Here is a 24,132-nt window from a genome sequence, read left to right as displayed (position 1 = left end):
CCGCTGACCTTCCGATCGGCAAGCCCTAGGCTCAGTGGTTTAGACCACAGTGCCACCCGCGTCCCTTTTAACATCTATCAGAGAGCCCTGCAAATAACACTGAGTGAAAGAAATGTCTTGCCAGCTCCTACATTCCCCAACAACTCTGTATGCACTGAACGGGTCTCAGCGCTCCTGAACCACCAAAAGGATCCGACAGAAAGGAATTGGGCAAATGTCGTCAGAACCCAAATCAGCCCCCCCCCCCCCGGGATATTTCAGTGGTGGTGGTGGAGCACTTCCCATCCATCACCAAAAAGAGTCTTGTTGCATGGCAACTTCAGGGAAGTGGAAAAATAAAGGATGCAAGGGTTACCGATCCCAGTGCCTTGGAACTCTTGGGATATGAGTATTGCCTCCCCTGAATCCTCCTGCCTTGTGGATGTGCACTGGTGCCTTGAGGAAATGGTACGTGTGCAACCTGCATTGAGTGCGCTTTGGGGTTCTGCGTAGGTTAAGAGTTTATTCCCACAGCCCCACTACTTTTCTACAAGAACAGGGGGTTCTCCAACATTAGAATAGCCTGCTTGATCAGGTCAATGGCCCCTGTGGTCCTGCATCCAGTACCCACAGTGGCCAAGCAGATAACAACAACAACAATTTATTATTATTTGTACCCCACCCATCTGGCTGGGTTTCCCCAACCACTCTGTGCGGCTTCCAACAAAGATTTAAAAATACATTAAAATGTCACACATTAAAAACTTCCCTAAATAATAATAATAATTAATAATTAAGCACAGCAGCACTTTCTCCTCCTGTGATTTCCAGCAACAGGTATTCAGAAGCATTGCTGCCTCCAACTGCAACAGTTGGAGCAGCCATACTGATGGCATAGCCATCAATATCCCTCTCCTCCATGGATTTGTCTGAGTCTCCAAGCTGGTGAGCATCATGGCCTTCTGGGGGAGTGAGTTCCATAGACCACTTTCCAGCACAGCAGAATCCCTAGTGTTCTGCCTTCAGCATTTACATGCTGGCATGGAAACTCACTCAACAGGCACGATTTCACAATGATGGGAGTGAAACTGACGGAATGCTCAGTTACTCAACCCCGTGTAATGCTATAGGCTTTGCAATTTACTTCCATTTATATTTTAGAGGATGACTCTATGATGTAAATAACGCAACCTATATAAAAATGGCAGTGAAGACATGGCCATTCCTCAATGACAATTCTGAAAAGAATGCCAACCAGCAAATAAAAAAAAGCAACAGAAACTTCTGTGTATTTGGGATGCAAAACCACTATGCAGTATTTACTAATGTATTTTACATCATTTGAATACCCTACCCCACAATTTTAACTATCTGATATAGCTTTCTTAATTAATACTGGCCATACCGCAATGTCTTAAGCATTCCTTTAGGAAGCTGGACAGAATAAAGAAGGCAGCTTCTAGTTTGCTGCCTATCACCACCACCAAGTGGTTCAGCTGTATAAAGACTTAAAGAGAGCAAAAAGGCTGTGCTTAACACAGAAGCTCTTGGATGGCACAATCCAGCTAGCCGTTGACAGGTGCTTTTCAAATGCTAGGAGAAAGATTCATACACAAATGTATAAATATGAACCTTGTTTTCAACTTTTACTGCGAGCTTTAAGTGGCTTTCCTATTAAACAGAGAAGACATTTGGCTTTTTATTAAAAAGTAGCATGTCTACCGTAAGCAAAATACACATTTATTTTTTAAAACAACAACAACAACTATTTAAATGGGTAACACAATTGAGATTAAGTACAGAAATGTCATAATGCAAAATATATAAAGCTGCTATCTTCTTTAATTTTTTTATAGTTCAAAAAACCTAATTGATGCTTATAATAATATTGTGTTGTTGTTGTTTAGTCGTTTAGTCGTGTCTGACTCTTCGTGACCCCATGGACCAGAGCACGCCAGGCACTTCTGTCTTCCACTGCCTCCCACAGTTTGGTCAAAATAATATTGTACATTAATATAAAAAGTAACCATAACCACTGTTCACAGCAAGACCCAAAGAATTCCCCATGGCAAAAAGCTTCCCACAGCATTTATGCATTTCTTCCTCTCCCATACCAGAGCAAGCAGCCAAGCCCTGGCAAACATCAGATGTAACAGCGATTTACTATCGCCGCCAGCTGCCATTCAAGAGCTGCTGGGATTGCTGTGACTATTTAGAGCAGTTGCAACAAATCCCAACCAAGAAATTAAGTTGCCATATCCATAGTTGTCCACCAAGCATTTTATGAAAATGCCAGGCAGTTGCGCAGCATCTCAAATTGTTGAATGGCAAACGAGTATGCTGTTTCCCAGCCCAAAATTTACACACACACACACACACACACACACACACACACAGCTGGATCATTTAAAAAATCAAAGCAGTTTGCAACAGCAACTACCTCTAATAAAAACATGTAAAATTTTAAAATCAAAGACCATCAACTGACCACTATGGAAATAGGGTAGCACAGAGAAGTTCTCAGCAGGTATTTAAAGGTTGAAACAGAAGGCACCTGCTAATGCTCTATTAGCAGAGCATTTCACAGGACTGGACCAACAATACTAAAGGCTCGCTTTCTTGTTGTCAGATGAGCACTGCCCCAACTTGGAGAACGACCAATGATGCTTCTACAGATGATCTCAATGACTGAGTTAGGTTATAAGGGTTTAGGCAATCCAGGACCCAGGTTTTTCAGGGCTCTGTTAAGTAATGCAAGGATCTAGAACCTAGTTTGGTAGTAGATGGAGAGCAAAGGCAGATTTTCTAGGGAAAGTATTGCATGTTGGGTTTACTGAAGGGCCTGGGACTATGTCTCCAGGTGTTGCTAGACTACAACTCCCATTAGCTATGCTGACTGAGGATAATAGGAGACAGAGTTCTGGAGGGTACCACAATGACTACCCCTTCCATTGAGTTACATTGCATAATGGTCTTGTGGACTGTGGCAGGGAACCCCCCCCCCCCCCCGCAATTTCATCCACATGATCTCTTTCTTCAAAACCTCATAGGAAATCATTCTGGCAGCACACATTGCAGATAACATGCCACACACTTTATTATGGGTGGTATTTAGCTCAGTTTCACTCAGGGTAGACCACTGAAATTAGTGGGCCTAACTTAGTCAAATAGCCTGTATGAATCCCTGGAGTGCAAAACTTGTTTACAACAAGACATTTAGAGCTTGAGAATACTATGGTGTGACTGAAGCAAGCTAAACTGTAAGAAGGGCTGCAATACTTAATCAGTTGAATATACCTAATTACCATTTGAGTGGCTAAAAATGTGCCCATCATTAAAGCAGGAAGCAGATTTTTAAAATGGAAAGTGGTATAAATGCAAGTGTTTCCAAAAACTGTAGGTGACAGGCACCATCTCAGAAAGGGGACTCCACCTCCTGCTCTCTCTCAAAGGATGCCTTTTCTAAGATGATGCCTGCTGGGACATATGAGTGTGACATCGGAAAAACAAGAGAGATACAGTGGTACCTCGGGTTACATATGCTTCAGGTTACAGACTCCACTAACCCAGAAATAGTGCTTCAGGTTAAGAACTTTGCTTCAGGATAAACAGAAATCGTGCTCCGGCGGCGCGGTGGCAGCAGGAGACCCCATTAGCTAAAGTGGTGCTTCGGGTTAAGAACAGTTTCAGGTTAAGAACGGACCTCCGGAACAAATTAAGTACTTAACCCGAGGTACCACTGTATGCCCCCCCAGCATTACTATTCATATGCAAATTTACACAAATTTAATCAACCAATCTTACTAGACCGAAACTCATCTGATTAATTGGCTACAATTTCTTTCATCAGGTGAAAGCCCTAATTATAAAGAATGCCAAGTACAGCACGCTGAATTAAAGCAGTTTAGCCTAGAGCAGCAGCTTTTCATGTAAGAAGCACCATCTGATATCTTAACTGGTGAACATCCGAACCAGACCTAAGACTCTAGTTTCCTAATAAAAGACATCTGTGGCATATTATGGATGTGAGCCACGATTTGCAGTGCTTACATTGAAAACCATCATTAGGGGGGAAATTACTGTGCCTTTCCCAGCTGCCAAAAGTAAAGCGTTTCTGCTGATAATTCAAAGACTTCAAGTGAAACACAGAACGGACGAGCTTATCTTTCTAGTCTTCAGCTCAGACTTAAGGAAACATATAAGTCAAGTAACAATGGCTTATTTTGTACTGGCTTCAGGAGTCCTGCTCGCTTGTAAATAGAAGACAATGATTTCTTTCCCAACAGTATTCAAAGGAAGCTAATTCAGTCTGTATATGGACTCGTGCTTCAGAAGTGAGGTAAGTGTTGAAAGTTTTACAATAGAAAAGGTCAGGAGCAATTTTCACTAATGGTGAAAAGGCACAGTTCAAGTAAATAAAATTCGAACAGAGAATATAGGCTAATGCATGACCATGTCTAGAACGGGCCTGTTCCCCCCCCCTCCCCTCTCATCAAAACAAAACATTTGAACATTTGATTTAATGAGGCATCCTCCTCGCAATTGCTTACCCCTCCAGATGTGCTGCTACCATCTGTTCCTGGCATGGATTCCACAGAACTGGTGCTCGCTATCTGTTGTGGGAAAGCCATAAGAAAGCACATGAATACTAATAAAACACCCAGCTCTTTAATAGCTCAATACTATGAGCTCTTGCACTGGCCAAGGAGTGTTTGGGAAGGGTCACTAGGACTGCTGTTACACCGTTCTTGTGGTTGCGAGGTGACCCAGAGGTGCAATGAAGGTCTGCACTGTTACATAGGCACCAGACCGTAATGGTATATGACACCACTGATGAAAGAGCTGTTGTAAAATACAGAATAGCTAAAGACAATGGGCGGCAACACAAAATACCTGAGAGGCATTTCAGCCACTGTGGATACAGTTCTACCCAACATTGTAATTTGACATTGTGGAATGATAAATGAGGCACCAGAATAGACCTTCTCTGTCTAATATACACAGGATATCAGTAGTTATACTTCATTATAGTCTATCCACCTTTTGTCCAGGGAGTTCCCATTTTAGCATTTCCCAGCAAAGCATCCGCATGTTAGGACTGCCCGAGATATACTGGCTTGCTCAAGGACCCAGTGAACTTCATATCTGAGTGGTGATTTGAACCTGGATTCAAAAGGCTCATACAAACATACCATAGGCTCTTTTTGTGCACACCAACATATATCTGCCCATGATGTAATAACGTTTTGGTTCAAATAGAACATAAAATCATCATATTTAAAATTCTTGAAAGCTAGAAACACTGGAAAGGGTGTCACTCTGCACATCAACGGGTACAGTGTCCAACAAGTTAGAAATCCCCAAAGCGGCTCATCCACATAACTGTTGTGGGTGGTAATACTGGCTTCCAAGAGCAATTTAGTACTGGGAGATGTACTATCATCACCCTGACCAAAATGCTGAGAGAATCTTGAGATGGAGAATAAAATCCAGGAGACATCCAGAACTGCTGTAGTAATGGGTGACTTTAATTACTCTCATACAGGCAGGCTATATGCTCCAAACATCACAAACTGGTAACATCTATTTCTAGATATCCTAAATGATGATGTTCTATGGGAATCAACTAGAGGGGTGGCACTCAGAACCTGGCGTGAGATATAAGTACTGTTGAGCCAAATGGGAACAGTGATCCATAATGTTATCACATTTAGCATATATGTAAGCGGACAACTGCCCAGAAAGTTCTACACAGTCACATTTGATTTCAAAAGAGAAAAGCTCCCCAGAATGAAGGAACTGGTAAAAGGAAGCTAAGAGGCAAAGTAAAGAGGACCCAATTTCTCCAGAATGCTTGGGGGTTTTCAAAACCACAATGAAAGCTTGACTAGAATGTATACCACAGTTCAAGAAAGGTACCACCAGGGCCAAGAGGATGTCATCATGGTTAGCAAGCAGAGAAAAGTAAGCTCTTAGAGGCTATTAGAGACCATTTTCTTGAGAAAATTGCAGCTTTGTTGAAAGGAGAGGGAGAGTAATTCAAGGAGCACATTGTTAAAAACAAAGACCACCAACAAAAATCTCTTTAAATACATGAATAGCAGGAGACCAGCTAGGAAAGCAGCTGGATCTTTGAATGACATGGGTATCAAAAGACTCTTAAAGGATAGAAGAGAAAGTTCAGAGAAGCTGAATGAATTCTTATGCCTGCCTTCACAGAAGATGTGGGATAAATCCCGGTGTCTGAACTTTCTTAGAGATGGAATATGAGAATAGCAGTGATAGGTGACTAGGTTCTAGGTCTTATCGGCAAATTGAAAACTGACAAAACACTGGGTCCAGATGGCATCCACTTGAGAGTTCTTAAAGAGTTCAAATGTGAAATTGTTGATCTTCTAAGAAAAATATGTAACATGTGCCTACTATCAATCCCCATACCTGAGGAGTGGAAAGTAGCCAACTTAACATGAATCTCTTTTAAAGGGATCCAGCAAATTACAGACCAGTTTACTTATTTCTGGAAAACTGGTGAAAAGCTTTATTAAAGGTAGAACTCCCAAGCATATAGAAGAACAAGTTTCAGCAAAGGTAGGTCCTGTCTCACTAACCTTTCTTAGTACTTTGAGAGTGCCAACAAGTATATAGATAAAAGTACATTGTCAAATATTCCTGAGTAAGTTTATCAGTTGCAGAATAAGAGGAGAGGTCCTCTTAAGAACCAGTAACTGGGTAAGAAACAGGAAGCAGAGAGCAGGAGTAAATGGATAGTTCTAATGGGTGGAAGCAGAAAGTGAAGTCCACCAAGCAAGAGAGCCAACCTTGCATAATCAATCAAAGACACAGCACACATATGCTATTTGAATGGTAATGCCCATCTACTTTAGGTGGGCAGGCCCTCAAATATTTTATGGGGGGGGGGGCGAAAAGACCTTAACCCGTAGGAGTTGGTTCCTATGCCACCAAGGATTAGTACTAGGACCTGTGCTTTTAAGCATGTTCATAAAGTGACTAATGTAACTCAATAAAAGCAAGTGTCAAGAGATGGAGAAAATTGCCTCCCTTTGTCCAGTTCCCCAATGGAAAGTCCCAGGAGTGAGGCTCCACTTATGGGAACTCTGGATCAAAAACACAGGCTACAAATTAAAAACAAAAAAATTGCAAGTTTAAGTGCAATATATATGACAGCAAAGACCCACAGGTATAATGATCACTAAATGCTTACTGATGAATCTGGGAGATGCTCATCTTCTTGAGAAAAAGAGCTATTATAAGCTCTAAACGTTTCACTGTTCTGTTTATGCTTTTCAATTGTTGCTTGAATGACCTGCAATAAAATTCCAAGAAATGCAGTAAGTAAAAGTAATCTGCAAAATCTTATTTAGAACACAAAACCAAAAACTTTTTTTTAGAACAAAACAAAACAAAACTGTTTGCAGATGTCATTACTTTTCTACAAGATAAAGAATTTCCAAGTATGACTTACAAAAGTAGAGCCTCAAATTAAGAACACAGTCTGTAAAAACTGAAAGGTCACTTTAGTTAACTAACTATAAGGAACAAAAGCACTATCAGAATTATATAAATGTAATGGGAGAGGTAGGCAATGGGTCTTCTGCTAAAACACCAATAAGATTTCAATGCAGAAGTCATCAGTTCCTCACCCTGAAGCAATATTTTCCATTACTGTAATAGAGTACATGTGAGGCTGCCTTTGAAGACGCAGTTATTGTAAAATACTATTGTGGAAATGCTAACTGGGACTCTGCATTAGGAATCCATCTTGCTTGTTCTGAAGCATCTGCATTGGCTATTCGTCTATGTTCAGGCTCACATTAAAGTGATTATGCTCACTTTTAAAGTTATTTCTTCATGGCTTGGGACATATGTGACCATAATTCTCAGAGACTTTGGATACCCATTACAAATACAGGGCTGTATCCGACCAAGCTGCGTAATGCCTTCTGCTTGCATAACGGGACTTCCTCTCCCTCTACTCCCTCACCAATCTGCTGTGGAGGGTTGGAGGAAACCCCAGGATAGATCTGGGTGGAGTGCAGCGTCACATGGGGCAGAGAGGCTGTTCTGTTGTTCAGGCATAAGTCCCTGCACTAATAGGATGGCTTTGCTAGATACAACCCTTGGTGGATTATGATTAGGGAGCAGCCTTTTCTGTTACAGTCCTAGTTATGGAATACCATCGGGAGGTTCACATTTGCCTACTCTGACATCATCTTAGCACCAAAGTCTTTTTTTACTGTCTCAGGCATGTTAAGGGCATGCTTTCATCTCCAGTGTCTGGTTTTTTTATAATGCTTTTTTTTAAAAAAAAAACCACCAAAAACTTTTGCTAGCTTTATTGTTATTTTACTCAGCTTTACTTATCTTTGTATAGCTGTATTTTATTGTTTTATTGTAAGTTGCTCAGGGAAAGGTGTCTTTTTGGCAGGGTGGGGTATAACAGCTTGGAAATAATGAAATGGAGAAAAAAGTTCCTATATGCAGCTTAATGTACTTAGCAAAGAAGAACACCAAAAATGAAATAGAATGGCATAAAGGCTAAGTAAAATATGCTTATATTGACCTGGATCCATTCTTTCTTCTCTTCTTCTGTCCTATAAAATGCAGAAAAGACATACATGTTGTATACATGTAGCATATTCAGTAGCTGTTTTAATATCTGCAGTCATAAGCAGATAATAGTCTTATTCATCTCTACAGTAAATTCATGTTTTGTTGCTGGAATCTGATATGCCACCTATTCTAAACTCGGCAGCATATAATTGAAAACTACCCTTTGCTTCCCCTTTACCTTATTTTATGATTCAAAACAATAGAATTTACTAGAATGAATTATTTTACCAATTGCTTCCACAGCCTAACATTCCTTGCTCAAAACATGCAGAATGAATGAACAAAATTCTGTACCTAGCTTGTAGCTCCAATGATCTCTTCTTTCCTGTTATTGAGAATGTATGAGCCACGTTTTGCTTGCTGATTTCCTGGACCTAGGAAACCAAGTATATTTTGCTATACTTTAAAATGTAATTTTCCAAACACTTTTAAGATTACCAAACAAACCTCTACTCTCTCTAAATAAACAGCAGCAACTATTAATAATAATAATGAACTGTTTGTTTAAAAATAACATCTAGTGTCTACTTTTTAATGACAATGCTTTCGGAGGCATTATTTACACAAGGGTTTTTCTGAGATACAAACAAGGTTTGCCAGCTGGTAAGGTGCAGAAGCAGTTGGTGGAAGAGACTTGAACTCTAACCTAGACTGTATCTGCGACTTGTCTAGGCACGGAGAAATGTATGGGTCCACATCCACTATGTTTTAAGCTCAGTGGCTTTCAAGTGGCACTGATGGTACTGCAATGCCAAAGGAGAAACTGACTGTGGCTTTATTGGTGTTATTGTTTGCACAGTCCCCCTGTTGAAGTCTGCAATACTGCATACTCATTTCCTGCAGTTCCATCTTCAATAACAGCATGTCATGTTCCGCCTTCCACGTTGCCTGTGTTTTACTTTGCTTATGCATCTGGGGATGGCCAAAGGGCTTGTTTCTCAACAAGAGTGACAAATCCTGAATCACAGAATCATAGAGTTGGAAGGGAACCTAAGGATCAACTAGTCCAAACTTCTGCAATGAAGGACTAAACAGCTGTCCCTTATGGGGATTGAACCTGCAACCTTGGCATTATCGGCAGCATGCTCTAGCCAACTGAGCTATCCAAGCACTGTTATAAAAGTATATTATAAATGCAAGCGAACAAGATACAAACCTGCAATCCTGCAATATCGATCTTTTCTCGCACACTGAATTTCTGGCCTATTAATCTCAGTTTGGGCACGCAGTACAACACCATGCTGTTAAACTGCAATTGATGGAAAATTCTTGTTATGGTATGTGGAAATCACTTTAATATTCAGCCACACCCTTCATTATAAAATCAGTAAGCATAGCCACCCCCTTAATTGCAAAATCAGTTGTTATAGTTCATTTCTCCAATAAAGGTTAAAATTTCTAGCACTGTGGTGTGTGAAATTTATCAGGAATTCATTTTTATAGCAACAGCTCATGGAGAGATTGAGGAAAGCTCAATTTTGACTGTGAATCGTCTACATCCTATGAATTGTGATTTTAAAAATATTTTTATTATTATTATTAAATTTCTTGGTTGCTTCATCTTGCGCAGGGCAACCCAAAGCAACTTACAACCATACAGACAGACAAACAAACAAACAACACCCCACAATAAATACATTATAATAATAATAAATAAATTTTATTTATATCCCGCCCTCCCCAGCCGAAGCCGGGCTCAGGGCGGCTAACAACAATAAAACAGTACAAAAGTACAACATAAACAACATTCTAAAATCATTCATTATAAAAATTAATTAATTCAAGCCACTGGCAACCATTGGGCCAGAGCTCTGCGAAGATTGCCGAGGGAGGGAGTCAGGCTGTGCCCTGGCCAAAGGCCTGGTGGAACAGCTCTGTCTTGCAGGCCCTGCGGAAAGATGTCAAGTCCCGCAAGGCCCTGGTCTCTTGTGACAGAGCGTTCCACCAGATCGGAGCCACAGCCGAAAAAGCCCTGGCTCTAGTTGAGGCCAGCCTAACCTCTCTGAGGCCTGGGACCTTCAAGATGTTTTTATTTGAAGACCGTAGGTTTCTCTGTGAGGCATACCAGGAGAGGCGGTCCCGTAGGTACGAGGGTCCTAGGCCATATAGGGCTTTAAAGGTTAAAACCAGCACCTTAAACCTGATCCTGTACTCCACCGGGAGCCAGTGCAGCTGGTATAGCACCGGGTGAATGTGATCTCGCAGCGAAGACCTTGTAAGGAGTCTCGCTGCAGCATTCTGCACCCGCTGGAGTTTCTGGGTCAGTCTCAAGGGCAGCCCCACGTAGAGCGAGTTACAATAATCCAGTCTGGAGGTGACCGTCGCATGGATCACAGTGGCTAGGTCAGGGCGAGAGAGGTAAGGAGCCAACTGCTTAGCTTGGCGGAGATGGAAAAATGCCGCCTTTGTTATAGCTGCAATCTGCGCCTCCATGGAAAGGGAGGTGTCGAAGATTACACCCAAACTCTTAACGGACGGTGCTGGCACTAATTGCGCCCCTGCAAGAGATGGGAGTTGCCCCCCCAATCCCATATCGCCCCGTCCCAGCCACAGGACCTCTGTCTTCGAAGGATTTAGCTTCAACCGGCTCCCACGTAACCATCCAGCCACAGCTTCCAAACATCTGGTCAGTGTGTCTGGGGCCGAGTCAGGATGGCCATCCATCAACAGATAGAGTTGGGTGTCATCGGCATACTGATGACAACCCAGCCCAAAACTCCGAACAAGCTGGGCGAGGGGGCGCATAAAGATGTTAAAAAGCATCGGGGAGAGAATTGCACCCTGAGGTACTCCACACACCAAGGAGTGGCGCGATGACAATTCCCCCCCAAGCGCCACCCTCTGTCCCCGACCAGAGAGAAACGAGCGCAGCCATTGAAGGACTGTGCCCTGGATCCCCACGTCGGCAAGGCGGTGGTCCAGAAGTTCGTGATCGACCATGTCGAAAGCTGCTGATAGATCTAGAAGAATCAGCAGCCCCGACCCGCCTCGATCCAGCTGTCTACGAAGGTCATCTGTTAGGGCGACCAGAGCCGTCTCGGTCCCATGACCAGCGCGGAAGCCGGACTGGAATGGATCCAGAGCCGATGTTTCATCCAGAAACCCACCAAGCTGTTCAGCAACCGCTCTCTCAATCACCTTACCCAGGAACGGAAGATTCGAAACCGGGCGGTAATTGGATAGATCTAAAGGATCTAATGATGTTTTCTTTAAGAGCGGGCGCACCACTGCCTCCTTCAGTTCCCCTGGGAATGTCCCCGTGCCAAGGGACAAATTGATGATATCCCCCAGGAGGGCCCGCACCTCGTCTGGACACGCTCTAATCAGCCAAGACGGGCACGGGTCGAGAGGACAGGTGGTGGGCTTTCCAGCTCGGAGGAGTCTGTCCACATCGGCTGGGGATATCTGGTCGAAGTGGTCCAATACTGGACCCGAGGACAGTCGAGGGGCCTCCAGTTCCTTTATTGTATCCAAATTGGCAGGGAGGTCATGGCGGAGCGACAAGACCTTCTCCGCAAAAAAGCTCGCAAATGCCTCACAGCCGTGTGTCAATTTGTTATTTAAATTTGGCTGTCCCTCAAGGGACGTTAAAGACCTGATTATACTAAATAATTGCGCTGGGCGAGAGCTAGCGGATGCAATGGAGGCCGAGAAGTATGACTTCTTAGCAGCCTTCACCGCCATCTCGTAGGTTTTCATAAAAGCCCTATAAGATGTTCTTGAGGCTCCGTCACGGGCACCCCGCCATACTCGCTCTAGCCGTCTGAGGTCCCGCTTCATTTTCCGGAGCTCCTCGGTAAACCAGGGAGCCCGGTTTCTGCGGGGTCGCAGAGGGCGCTTAGGTGCGATCTCATCGATGGCTGCCAGGAGCTGGGCATTCCAGCCCTCAACAAGCTCAGTCAATGAGTCGCCAGGGGGAGCAAGGTCCCGCAAGGCTTGGCGGAATCTCTCAGGGTCCATCAGCCTCTGCGGGCGAGCCCAAATTGGCTCGCCACCTAAGCAGGGTGGGGGTGAAAAGTCAATCCTGGCTTTCAGAGCGTAGTGATCAGACCATGGCACCTTAATCGAAGGAGACATGATCACATCTATACCGACGCCAAAGATCAAATCCAGCGTGTGGCCTGCTTGATGTGTGGGGCCCGAAACAAACTGGGAGAGCCCTAGTGTCGCCATGGAAGACACCAGGTCCAGAGCCTGTGAGGAGGGAGTGGCATCAGCATGGATGTTGAAGTCCCCCAATACCAATAGGTTAGGGAACTCCAAGGCCCAGCCGGCCACCGCCTCCAATAGGCCTGACAGGGTGGCTGCTGGTGCGCTAGGTGGCCAGTACACCAGCCAGACAGCCAAGCTCTCCTCGGAGCCCCACACTAGGCCAACACATTCGATGCCGGGGATCGATGGCGATGGTAGAGCCCTGAAAGGACAATCTTCCCGGATTAAAAGCAAAAGGAAAAAGAAACACCTTTAAAACATCCTGGCCATGTACAAAAGGCCACAGATATAGTTAAATGCCAAAGGCCTGGTTACAGAGGGGGGGAAACTGCCTGTCAATAACTATGATTGAAATTCAATGCCACTGCCAGACAGAATGACACCCCCTACCGCCCTCTTCTCCAGACACACTATATTGGTTGTTCTCCTACTCACCCACCCCAGAGCCAATTTCCGGGGAGGGGAAATACCCCTTCTACAAGCAGACGTCCTCATGCAGGGCTTGTGACAACAGGAGTCAGGTGAATCCTGCCCTATACCTGCGATGTACAATATAGCTGTACAAAACCAACCCACAACATGCTGGGAAGATGCCAGAGTGTTTTCCAGCAGATATTTCAGTAGTATTCTCTGCAGAAGTATAAAAATAAGAAAGGCCTTCTATGTCACATGTGGACTCACACAGAGAGAAACTATGTGTGGATATTATATTCAGAGAGCCATGTCAGAAGATCAACATCTAATGGCTGGCCGGGCCTGACCTCAGATTTCCAAAGTGCTGTTCCCGTTTTTTGCACAAAATGGTTGACGATGTCCACAGGAGCCTGTGATTGTTAATGATAATTTAAAAGATTATACTTAAGTCTGGTGGCAATGGGTTTGTCAGGTTAATGTCTGTGGACTATTTAATATTCAGCAGCATAATACTTTGGGATAAACTAATAAAAGAAAAGTGCCAATTACACAAAAACCAAAGCATCATCAAATACTGGTATGGCGACAGAAAGAACATATTCTTTAAAACAGAACAGAACCTGCTTTTGTGAAAGGAAAATACATGTGCAATACAGAGCAGACTCCACCAGCAAGACCTGACCAATCAGATCAAAGGAGACTTTGTGTCTACAAAGTAGGTGAACACTTTACTCCTGAGAAATGAAGTAACTCACCAGAAATAGATACCTATCCTGAGCGGTGCCATTCTTTGCTGACAGTTTCTGAATATGCCCTTCTTTAATCAATTCGTTGGCTGGATTAACAATATCCTCTTCTCCTCCAAGGCGCTCATACACTTCTAACAGCCTGTGCATCTTTTCCTACAAGCACAAAAAAGGAAATGCCAACTCAGCTAACAGCTAGTCTTTGTCTATTGCTTTACGATACACACACCAGAAGAAAAAAACAATTCAATTAATTAACAGGGGAAATGCTACCTACTAAAGAATTACTAAATATTTGTATTAAAAAACAAAAAAATGAACCAACAAAAAAAATACATGAAAGAAGAAATAAACAGTGCAAGTCCATGGTTTTTCACAGCCTTAAAAAAGCAACCATGAAAACAGAATGCACTCTAGCAACATAAAGCATTTAATCCTCTCTATTTTAATCATCTCTTGGTACTTCATTGCATTGCCACAGAATCCCAAATAGCTCTTCTGTCAAAGTAGTCAGGAAATTGATTCCCAAGATCATAAAGAAGATAAAATTCTAGCCCTCACAACAGCAGTAATAAGAGCTGGAAGCTAGGGAAAGACACTTTCATGGGGATCTGGTGCCCACATATGAATTTTAGCAAGCAGGGGCTGCCTTCTTTGTGTCACAAAGGTCTGTACACCAATTTCCAGTGCAGCCATTAATTTCTTCCTGACAACCAAATTCTTCTCAGGGTAGACCCATTGGCATTGAAGGACGTGAGGTGGTAATGTTTATTGATTTCAACAGATCTATTCTGAGTACAACTAGTACAGTGGTACCTCAGGTTAAGTACTTAATTTGTTCCGGAGGTCCGTTCTTAACCTGAAACTGTTCTTAACCTGAAGCACCACTTTAGCTAATGGGGCCTCCTGCTGCTGCCGCGCCGCCTTATCCTGAAGCAAAGTTCTTAACCTGAAGCACTATTTCTGGGTTAGCGGAGTGTGTAACCTGAAGCGTATGTAACCTGAAGCGTATGTAACCTGAGGTACCACTGTATGTTGTTGTTGTTGCTGTTGTTGTTAATCCCCCACCCCATTTTCCCTGACATAGTTGAAGGTAGCTTACAAGTACATTAAAGGTAAAGGTAAAGGGACCCCTGACCATTAGGTCCAGTCGTGACCGACTCTGGGGTTGCGGCGCTCATCTCGCTTTATTGGCTGAGGGAGCCGGCATTTGTCCGCAGACAGCTTCCGGGTCCTCTGGCTAGCATGACTAAGCCGCCACCCGCGTCCCTTCAAGTACATTAAAAACCACTAAAAACAATAATTAAAAAACAATTAAACATTGATAGGATGAAAACTACACACTACACACACTTCAGCTTCCTTACAAACTGTTCCCCATGCCTTGCTATATGTGTGTGTTGCAAGCTGCATGATTTCTTTATTATTGCCAGGCTTTGATCCCATCCACTTGGCACTCAGAGCACTGGCACGATAAGAGAGCCTTTGAACGCAAATGTTTCCCTGCTCCTGTGCAAGAATAATGGTGTCTCAATAAGGAAGATGAAAACACCTCTAACTTGTGAATCTGAGAAAGAGAAGAAGCCACAACTACTTCCTGTAAAGAACGCCCAGAGTGAGAAACAAGTGGCTTCATTTAAAACATTGCCTATAATTATTTCTTACAAAAACAGAAGTGTTGCTAGGAGGTAAAATTAGACAAGTAAATATGTCACATCTAAAACAAACCTTGCATTTTCTTTAAAATGTTTTCAAGAGAAGGCAGGGTGATTTTATTAAATAAACACATACACAAAGCTTGGATCTTATAGAAATTGTCTCAGTATTGTGTATATGTGTGTGTGTGTGTGTGTGTGTGTGCGCGCGCGCACACACACACACACACACACACACACACAGAGTTTTATGGATTTTCAGTGTTTCAACACGATTACAAATAAGTATTGCTAATCTTTGTAAATGTTCTTATTGCAGTTACTGCATACATTGCCATTTTGGAAACCAGACTAAGCCTGCCTTTCAGAGTTTGACTAACTGAGATGTCATCTGCTCAACCACATGAACACTAGCACTTAGAGAAGCTCTGCAGGTATTAAAACCAGAAACTTCTGTAGGCAAAGCATATGCTCTGCTGCTTATTACATCATTGTTACATTTCCTATAAGATTTTCACTTATAAACAATTGTCTTTATATATGTCTTCTTAATGACAAAAGCATGGTCTTTAATCTAGGTTTGGCTTATTTTTCACTTGGCAGAGCGGGAATGAACCTTAGGAACATGTCCACTTGCCACACTATAAATAAGCTCATTGTGAGCCATGCATTCATTTGCCTAATGACGAGAATACCTCCTGCCCCCAAAATGGTATTAGGGTCACAGGCAATTGCAATTTCACACAACACCTATCTCATATATGTTCATATTCATATATGGGTAAAAAAGGTAAATATATGGACCTGTTCTCTGCCATATATAGGGTCAAACCCCCTAATTGGCCTGTTTCATTTGTAAGAACAACGGCTGAATATTTTAAGTATGCTAAAACTTATGAACATTTTTAGAATACACAGTAAACAAACTACAACAAAAGATGAGTTTTTGAAAATGGCTACATAAATTAGTATCAGTCACAAGAGAGAAAATGCTGGGGGGGACAGACCTCATATACATAAATAATAGATAATAACTATAGAAAGTCACTAATGTATACTTCAGTTTGATCTAGAAAGTTTGAATAAGTATGAAAAACCAACATTAAGTCTTCATGGAGTAATGAGAAAACCACTGGTTCAAATAGGAAGCTCAGTTAATGGCTCAGGTGATGATTCAGTTACACAATTTCTACTCACCATCTTTCGGATGGCTGCGTTTGAATGGTTTGCTGCAGTAGAAATGAGCTCCAGTGATTCTGCAATAAAGCAACAGCAGTTACACATTCTCCAGATCATTATCAGTTAATAGTGCAGTTTTTTATTTCCCTGATGTGTACAGCATTTCTGCAAAAATGCGGCTGCACATAAATGACAGGTTTGTAAGGAAAAATCCATTGCATCATATCCCTGTGCTTGTGAGGGTCAAGCGTGTATGCAAGAGTATTAACATAGGACACATTTTTAAAAACTGAAATAAGTAGCACAGATAACTTGCAACTTGTGTGCATTCAGATTTACATGCTTGGCAAAAGAATTAAAAAAATAAATAAAAAGGGGAAGGAGGGTGGGTGTTCCAGGAAAAATGACTTTGGCAATCCTACCTGCCATTGAACCCAATGTGTTTTGACTATATGCGATTTTGGTTTTGTGTGATACCCAGAATGTAACTACTGGGTGAGTCGAGAGTCCCCGTATACAGTGGGCAACAGTAAATTACCCAGTAAATTACCAAGAGAGGAAAGCAGCAATATATGAACAGTTATTTTGCTTAGGCACAGCCCTATTTCTACAACTTCCTGTGCAGGAAGAGGAATTTCTTTTCCCCAATTTATGGTTGGTGTTAATGTAGGTTCTTAATGTTCAAGCCCAGCCTCAAACACCTCTCTGAAGGTGTTTCACATCTGGAACATAATTTGTGCCTTTTCTGGTTGTGTGCTTCCAAGGCACATATTCATTATATAGAAGGAAGCTGTCTTTAGCAAATGCTTCTCTTCAGTTGCCCAGAATCGACATAAGGAACTGCAAGCCCCCTTTTGTCTGTACTTTTCTTTGTGGAAGGAAACCTGCAGGGGAACTGATATCACATTAGACTTTCAGCCAGTTAAGCATACAAAGCAGATCAAGCAAGACTGAGCGTATGGCAAGCTATAGGAGGAAGGCTTGCTTCTCTGTCCCAGCGCATGCTGAGTCTATATATGTGGGTGGGAGGATTGCAAGAACTGGCCTGGATACTTTTGAACAGGAAGAATTCTACATCCAACTCATAGCACCTAGGGAGAAAATGGCCAAAGATACGTTCTTTACATGTAATATAAAGAATAATGTATTATGGCATTAAAAGATATAGATCAGCAGATGGGGAACCTATGCACTCCATATTTATGTAATTGTTATTGTTATTGTTATTAAATTTTATATACCTTCATCTGAGGATCACAAGACAGTTTACAATATAAAAACACAAAAATGGTCACACAGTCTTGGGTTGATGGGATTTGGAGTGCAACAACATCTGGAGGGCACAATTTGCCCATTCCTGAACTAGATGATTACTACCAATCAATTACTTTAAGGATCTAAACCTAGCAACCATTGTGACCCACTGTCTTTCTCCTTGTCTCAGATTCCGTTCTCACTCCCATGCCCATTGTTCTCCCAGCTCCATTGCCTCTTGAGTTCCTGCCTCTTACTTTACCCATTTCCAATGATATCTTCCTTATACTGAGTCTCCTCTCAAATCTATTTCTGTCCATGTGTAAAGTTGAAACCCTACCCAATCAGAAATTTCAATTTCTCTCTCAAAAAAGTTGGCTGGCAAAAAGTTGAAATGTCAGGAAACGTTATGCGCCATCATGACACTTCAGCCAACTGGTGTCAGAAGCTTCACTACCAGAGAATAAGTTGATTGGAACTATCATTATCATGCAAAAGGTATGTATCAGGTGCTGTGCACTAAGTAAAAAAGAAATGACAAGTTTGGTTTAACAGGTCCACAATAAAAAGAGTGTTGTTATCAGATTGTTGTCATCAAAGAGTGTTGTTGTCAGATTTTTGACAAAAGAGGAAAAGGTTTAATTTTGAAAAGCTATAACATGATACATATTTATGCCCCCACACAGAATAAGATGCCAAACCATGTGGATGAAAACTGTACATACTTTCAGCATCTTTTCGGTCTAGTGACTCTTCAGGAAGTTTTTTAAGGTAATCCTTTAGGAGAAGCTCATAGCGTGGAATTCTCTGTACAGGTTCCAGCATGTGATGCTGTAATGTCAAGTTTCCACATATTTCTTCTTTCTGTAATTAAAGGAAAGCAGGCTGATTTTCTGAACAATTTTTTCTTCTTTTGCCATATCCATGTACTTAAACCATTTAATGATGTAGGACTGTAGAAAGATGTTCATATGCTTAATTAGTCAGTTTTTTTAAATTATCATAAAGATGCTGGCGGTCATGGCAAGGTAAATACAGAATCAAGCAAAGTGTTCCATAGAACTGCTTTCAGATGTACAAATTATCATCATAATAAAAAGGGGAAGGAGAGGAAAGGACATTTAGTTACTATGTCATGCTGGATCCAGGCCCAAAGGCATCTCTTACTGAGACCTTGGTTTCAACCTAGGCTCAGTCCAGTACAGAAGTCCATCCCCACATCTACTACCCAATTCATGTTCCTTTCCTGTAACAGTATTATTTATTTCATTATTTCTCAGTGGTATATTCATCACAAAACAAACAAGTACGAAGTGTTGTATACAGAATAGACCCAATGGAAGGAAGACAACATCAAGCTCTTCTGATCATTCCACCAGTGCAAGCATTTCACCTTACTGGGCAGAACAATCCCCTGTCTCCCCTGCCCCCACCAAGCACTGTTCTGGGAGTTCTCATGACCACCCTACCACCACCACCAGTCACTTTAGGGAGGTGTAGGGGGGCATCCAGGGGGAGGAGAGGGAAGGAGACTCACTGTGCAGGAAGAAATCCTTGCACGGGGCTTCTGCTGCTGACTGGGACTCAATAGACAAATCCTGCCCATTGAAATTAATGGGCCTAAGTTACACATGTCCATTAATTTAAACTAGTCTGCTCTAAGTAAAACTAACATTGGATTCAACTCAAAGTCTGCAAGTTAATTAAGATGGAATACACTGATCAATATAATGACTATGCATGAAGAGAAAAACAGGTTTATCTTAAACTATGGATTAATGCAAGCCAGCAAATGTTGACAGTTCCCAGTTAGAAGGCTGCAGCAGCTTTGTTTCTCCTACTGTAGCCTCAGGCTTAGCTTAGCATTATTTCTGAATCCAGGATCATGGTTTATTTTGCTCTGGACAAACCATGACCTGAAACCAAGGTCTTACTGTTCACGGCTTGTCTAGAAGAAATAAACCATGGTCTCAGGTTCAGGCATAACACTAAGTCAAGCCATAAAAAGTGGCTTCTTCAAGCAAGTTATTTTCCTTTGCAGCCTGGCTTCAATTCAGAGTTAATAATAATAATAATAATAATAATAATAATAATAATAATAATAATAAATTTCATATGCCCATTTAATGGTTTATATTTATTACAATAGTCTCTGTGTAAAACCAATGAGCTGGCCAGAGATCTTGCTGGCACAATCACATGTCACTGAAATCAACCCTGCCTTCCCTAAAAGGTTTTCTTGGCTACAGAGCTACACAGGCAGACCTATCCTGAATATAATACCATAAGTTTGTGGAATGGAACTTTTTCTGGTTTCACTCCCTCGCATGTGTAATGTCAACAAGGCATGGACTATGAGAAGACAAATGATTTATACCTGTATGTTTTGAATAACAGCTTTAAAAGGAACAGATCTCTGCATCCATGTGTTCACCATGTCCATTGCTCTGTCAAAATTCTTTACATATTCTCCATACATCTTCAGAAATGGAGCAAGTTTTTGGACGATGTCTCCAAGCCTTGGGTTTGTATTCCTGTAGACAGAAGAAACAACAAGACAAATTTAAAGAAAAACACGGAAATGGAAGATGACATCAGCTGGCAACTACAATTGCACATCCTATGTTTGAATGCAGTCTGATATAATTGATCTCCATAAATTACAAGTATAGTTAAAATGACGTGGATGGGGGGGAAATTCTACTTACTCACTTGCATCAAAATTAAACACGAGTTTGAAAACAACACTTCCATTGTTTTGTAAACAAGTGCTTCTATTATTATACCATTTGGAATTCAAAATTACGAGTTTTGTAAAAGTGCATATTTGAATTATCTTGCATCAAGTTGTGTGGCAGTAAATAATAATAATAATAATAATAATTATTATTATTATTATTATTATTATTATTATTATTATTATTATTATTATTATTATTATTACCCCGCCCATCTGGCTGGGTTTCCCCAGCCACTCTGGGCGGCTTCCAAAAGAATATTAAAATACTATGATACATCAAACATTAAAAGCTTCCCTAAACAGGGCTGCCTTCAGATGTCTTCTAAAAGTCTGGTAGTTGTTGTTCTCTTTGACATCTGGTGGGAGGGTGTTCCACAGGGAGGGCGCTAGCACGTTTGCCAAGCTAAGCAGGGCACAGTATCGTTTCAAACTGGATGAGGGATCGTGTGTTAAGATTCCTGCATTGCAGGGGGTTGGACTAGATGGCCCCGGGGTGCCTTCCAACTCTACAATTCTACAGGCAAACACCAGTTGGAGTCTTCACAGCAGTGGTGTATGGGGGGAGCAGCAGCAGCAGCCTCCTGGCATTGGAGCAGGCAGTGATTTGTATGCTTATGGTGCAAGGCTTTGTATGCTAGAGTTGGAAATGGAGCTTTCACAAAGATGGGCTTCCCTGAGGCTAGCTCCAAGCATGCCGTTCAGATGCAAGCATGGAACAGTGCCTAACACTGAAAACAATGAGAAAGAGCATTGTTCCTGCACCAGCTGCTGATCCCTGCCTCTGAAAAGACAGAGGAAAGCAAAACAAGATAGAAGCTTGTGTTAATGTGGGTGAGGCTTAGTAGGTGCTATAGTTTCAGATACAGCAGGGGTTTCAAAGCCAGTGAAACCACATGGTGGACCTATTTCAGGAGGGCCATCTCCTGAACTTTATTCTGTAAAGTTCATGGAACACTCAGGAGTGTAAAGATGTGACATACAGATACATACCAATAACAGTGCATTATATTTTGTTGTGCTAGCATGTTACAGAAGTGGACGTTTTTAGTTTCTAGGAAATTCTTAACATAGAAACATTTGTTTGTAGTCCTTCATTTACCCACCACTCATCTGTAATCCTTGTTTTGAGCTCAGGCAGAAGAAACTGTTCGTGGAAGCGATAGATGGAAGAAATATTTGAAAAGATTCCTGTTACCACATCGGGTGGAATCCCCGCCTCAAACAATTTAGTGCAAAAAACCTGCACCAAAACACACACACAGCATCAGAACCAAAAGTATATTATTTATACTAATTTAAGCAGCTGGATGTTGACAGATACCGGATATGGATTTTTGAATTTCTCCCCAAGATGTATTCATGAGACATGTCTAGCTTGTTAGAAGGACTCCTCAACTAAAGACATCCATATATATTTCCAATAAATCTGCCACCTGCTTATTTCAAAGCCATTTGTTATGTTAGCCACTTAGAGTGAAAGCCAACTAAAGAAAAACCATGGATGTAACATATAAATTAAAAGGTGCTTTACAAATATTTTCAAGTATCATTCTTAATTAACATTTGGCTAGACAAAAAAAAAAACTAGTGAAAGAAAGAAAGAAAGAAAGAAAGAAAGAAAGAAAGAAAGAAAGAGGCTAAATGGAACGGTTTCTTTACAATGTGGCCCAATTATATATTTTTCTACTTCAGCACAAGACATTGCACAATTGGTTAAAAGACAACAGACATCTGACTCAGCTATTACAGATAAATTTGACTTTTGAGGAAGTTAATTGTCCAAAATAACTACCATCAGCTATACAGACATACTTGTTCAAAATGAACTGATCTAGTAGAGAAAAATTAAGTTTTCTTACAAGTTTTTAACAAGGCTAATTTCCCATATAGAAGTAGACTTACCTGATCCAGAAGATGAAGCCTTTTAACATAAGCTTCTTCTGTATGAAGAAGTTCACTTGCAATGTTAAACAGCTTCTGTGGCTCTGAACACTGCAGACAACATGAAAAAGGCAATGTGAATTTTTCAGTCAAGATTACAAATGCTGAGGAAGTAATCGTTTTCATATTATGTTCTTGCAACTGATGAAGTGCACACTACCATAAAAAGTCTTCCATTTTACTGAGCTGATGAAGTATACATTCGGATGGTTCATGAATCTCTTTACGGATGGTGTATGTTTCACTGTTTCTCTAAAATCAATTTAGTACAGAGCAACCTCTTACAGTATAGTTACAACCATCTAATTTGCATATTTCACTCATTGTCATCAAATGTGAACTATGGAACCCTCTCACAAGGCATCCTTTAGTAAAATTTAGTACGATATGGAGCAAAAAGAGGGAAGAAATCAAAGTATGCCTTTCCTGTGGTTTGCTGGTGGCAATCACCTCCACAGAAAATGTCCAAATTCAACTTATGGCCTTAAAACATTGCTACTGCTGCTTCATTTTAAAACAAACAAACAAATAAATAAAAAACCCCAAGAAATGAAAAGGGAAAAGCAAACCTGTTTAGGGGCAAAGTAAAACAGACTTCCTTATTGATTTTTGATCTTGCATAGTCAATAGCTTATCAAATGCTTTTATGAGGAACAAAAAAGTTAAAAGGTGTTTATGGATTGTTCTTGTTATTGTTGTTGTTACTACTATGTCTCTTTAGCCCTGAAATCCCTTCTCACTAGGAAAAAAGAAACTATAGTCCATGCATTGGGGCAGACAAAAAAAGGACAAAACCACTCTCAACTTTTTTAAAAAATAAGGCTCCAAATTACTGGTTTCAGAAAACTAGATAAAAATACCTATGCAATGCTGGTTTTTCAAAACTTCCTTATTGACTTCTGATCTGAGCAAATCTGATGACAAAACTCTAACAGGTGGCTTTGGAACAAGATCCAAAAAACTTTTCAATTTAAGGCACCCTGCACCTCCTAAGCTCTGCATCACATGCCAAGTTTATTTGTTACCAAGGCTGATGGTAACAGCAAAGCATCACACTTGATTACAGCAAGGATATGAAGCCGCTTAAGTTCTCAGCCCAGAACTTCATCTCCGGATTTCAGGGTTTATGCAGACACATTCACAACTATTATTCTATTCTGCTTCCTCCTCAGGATATAACACTGCTCAGCAGCAGGAAGAGAAGAGGGCAAAGGAAGTGAAGACCGAGTAAGTGAACTGAGACAATCCCGCTCTTTACACCCTGATAGCTAATAAAATATGATAACCTGGTCAGTTGAAGTGTTCATCACATGGCAACTGTCTTTCATCAATAGGCTTCAATGAATAGAAAGCCTTCACTTGATTAGGTTATTCCTCTCTA

The 24,132-nt window shown here is 41.4% G+C and overlaps 1 protein-coding gene across 2 annotated transcripts in view; it reads right to left on the bottom strand.

Annotated features, from left to right (window-relative positions):
• FGD3 (FYVE, RhoGEF and PH domain containing 3) overlaps nt 1-24,132 on the bottom strand; it is a 104,524-nt gene that overhangs the window by 15,779 nt on the left and 64,613 nt on the right. For both annotated transcript variants that reach the window (XM_081185239.1, XM_081185240.1), the window contains 11 exons: nt 22,713-22,802; nt 21,914-22,050; nt 20,448-20,604; nt 18,796-18,934; nt 16,835-16,893; nt 13,992-14,138; nt 9,767-9,859; nt 8,905-8,984; nt 8,561-8,591; nt 7,202-7,303; nt 4,530-4,592 (listed from right to left, as the gene is read on the bottom strand). In XM_081185239.1, coding sequence (XP_081041365.1) covers nt 4,530-4,592; nt 7,202-7,303; nt 8,561-8,591; nt 8,905-8,984; nt 9,767-9,859; nt 13,992-14,138; nt 16,835-16,893; nt 18,796-18,934; nt 20,448-20,604; nt 21,914-22,050; nt 22,713-22,802 — 1,098 coding nt within the window. The remainder of the gene's footprint in view (nt 1-4,529; nt 4,593-7,201; nt 7,304-8,560; nt 8,592-8,904; nt 8,985-9,766; nt 9,860-13,991; nt 14,139-16,834; nt 16,894-18,795; nt 18,935-20,447; nt 20,605-21,913; nt 22,051-22,712; nt 22,803-24,132) is intronic.

This window comes from Podarcis bocagei, assembly GCF_964188305.1.
Source record: "Podarcis bocagei genome assembly, chromosome: 2".
NCBI classification, from domain to species: domain Eukaryota; kingdom Metazoa; phylum Chordata; class Lepidosauria; order Squamata; family Lacertidae; genus Podarcis; species Podarcis bocagei.
Note: the sequence above shows the minus strand (reverse complement) of the source record. Positions and strands in the feature narration are given on the sequence as shown.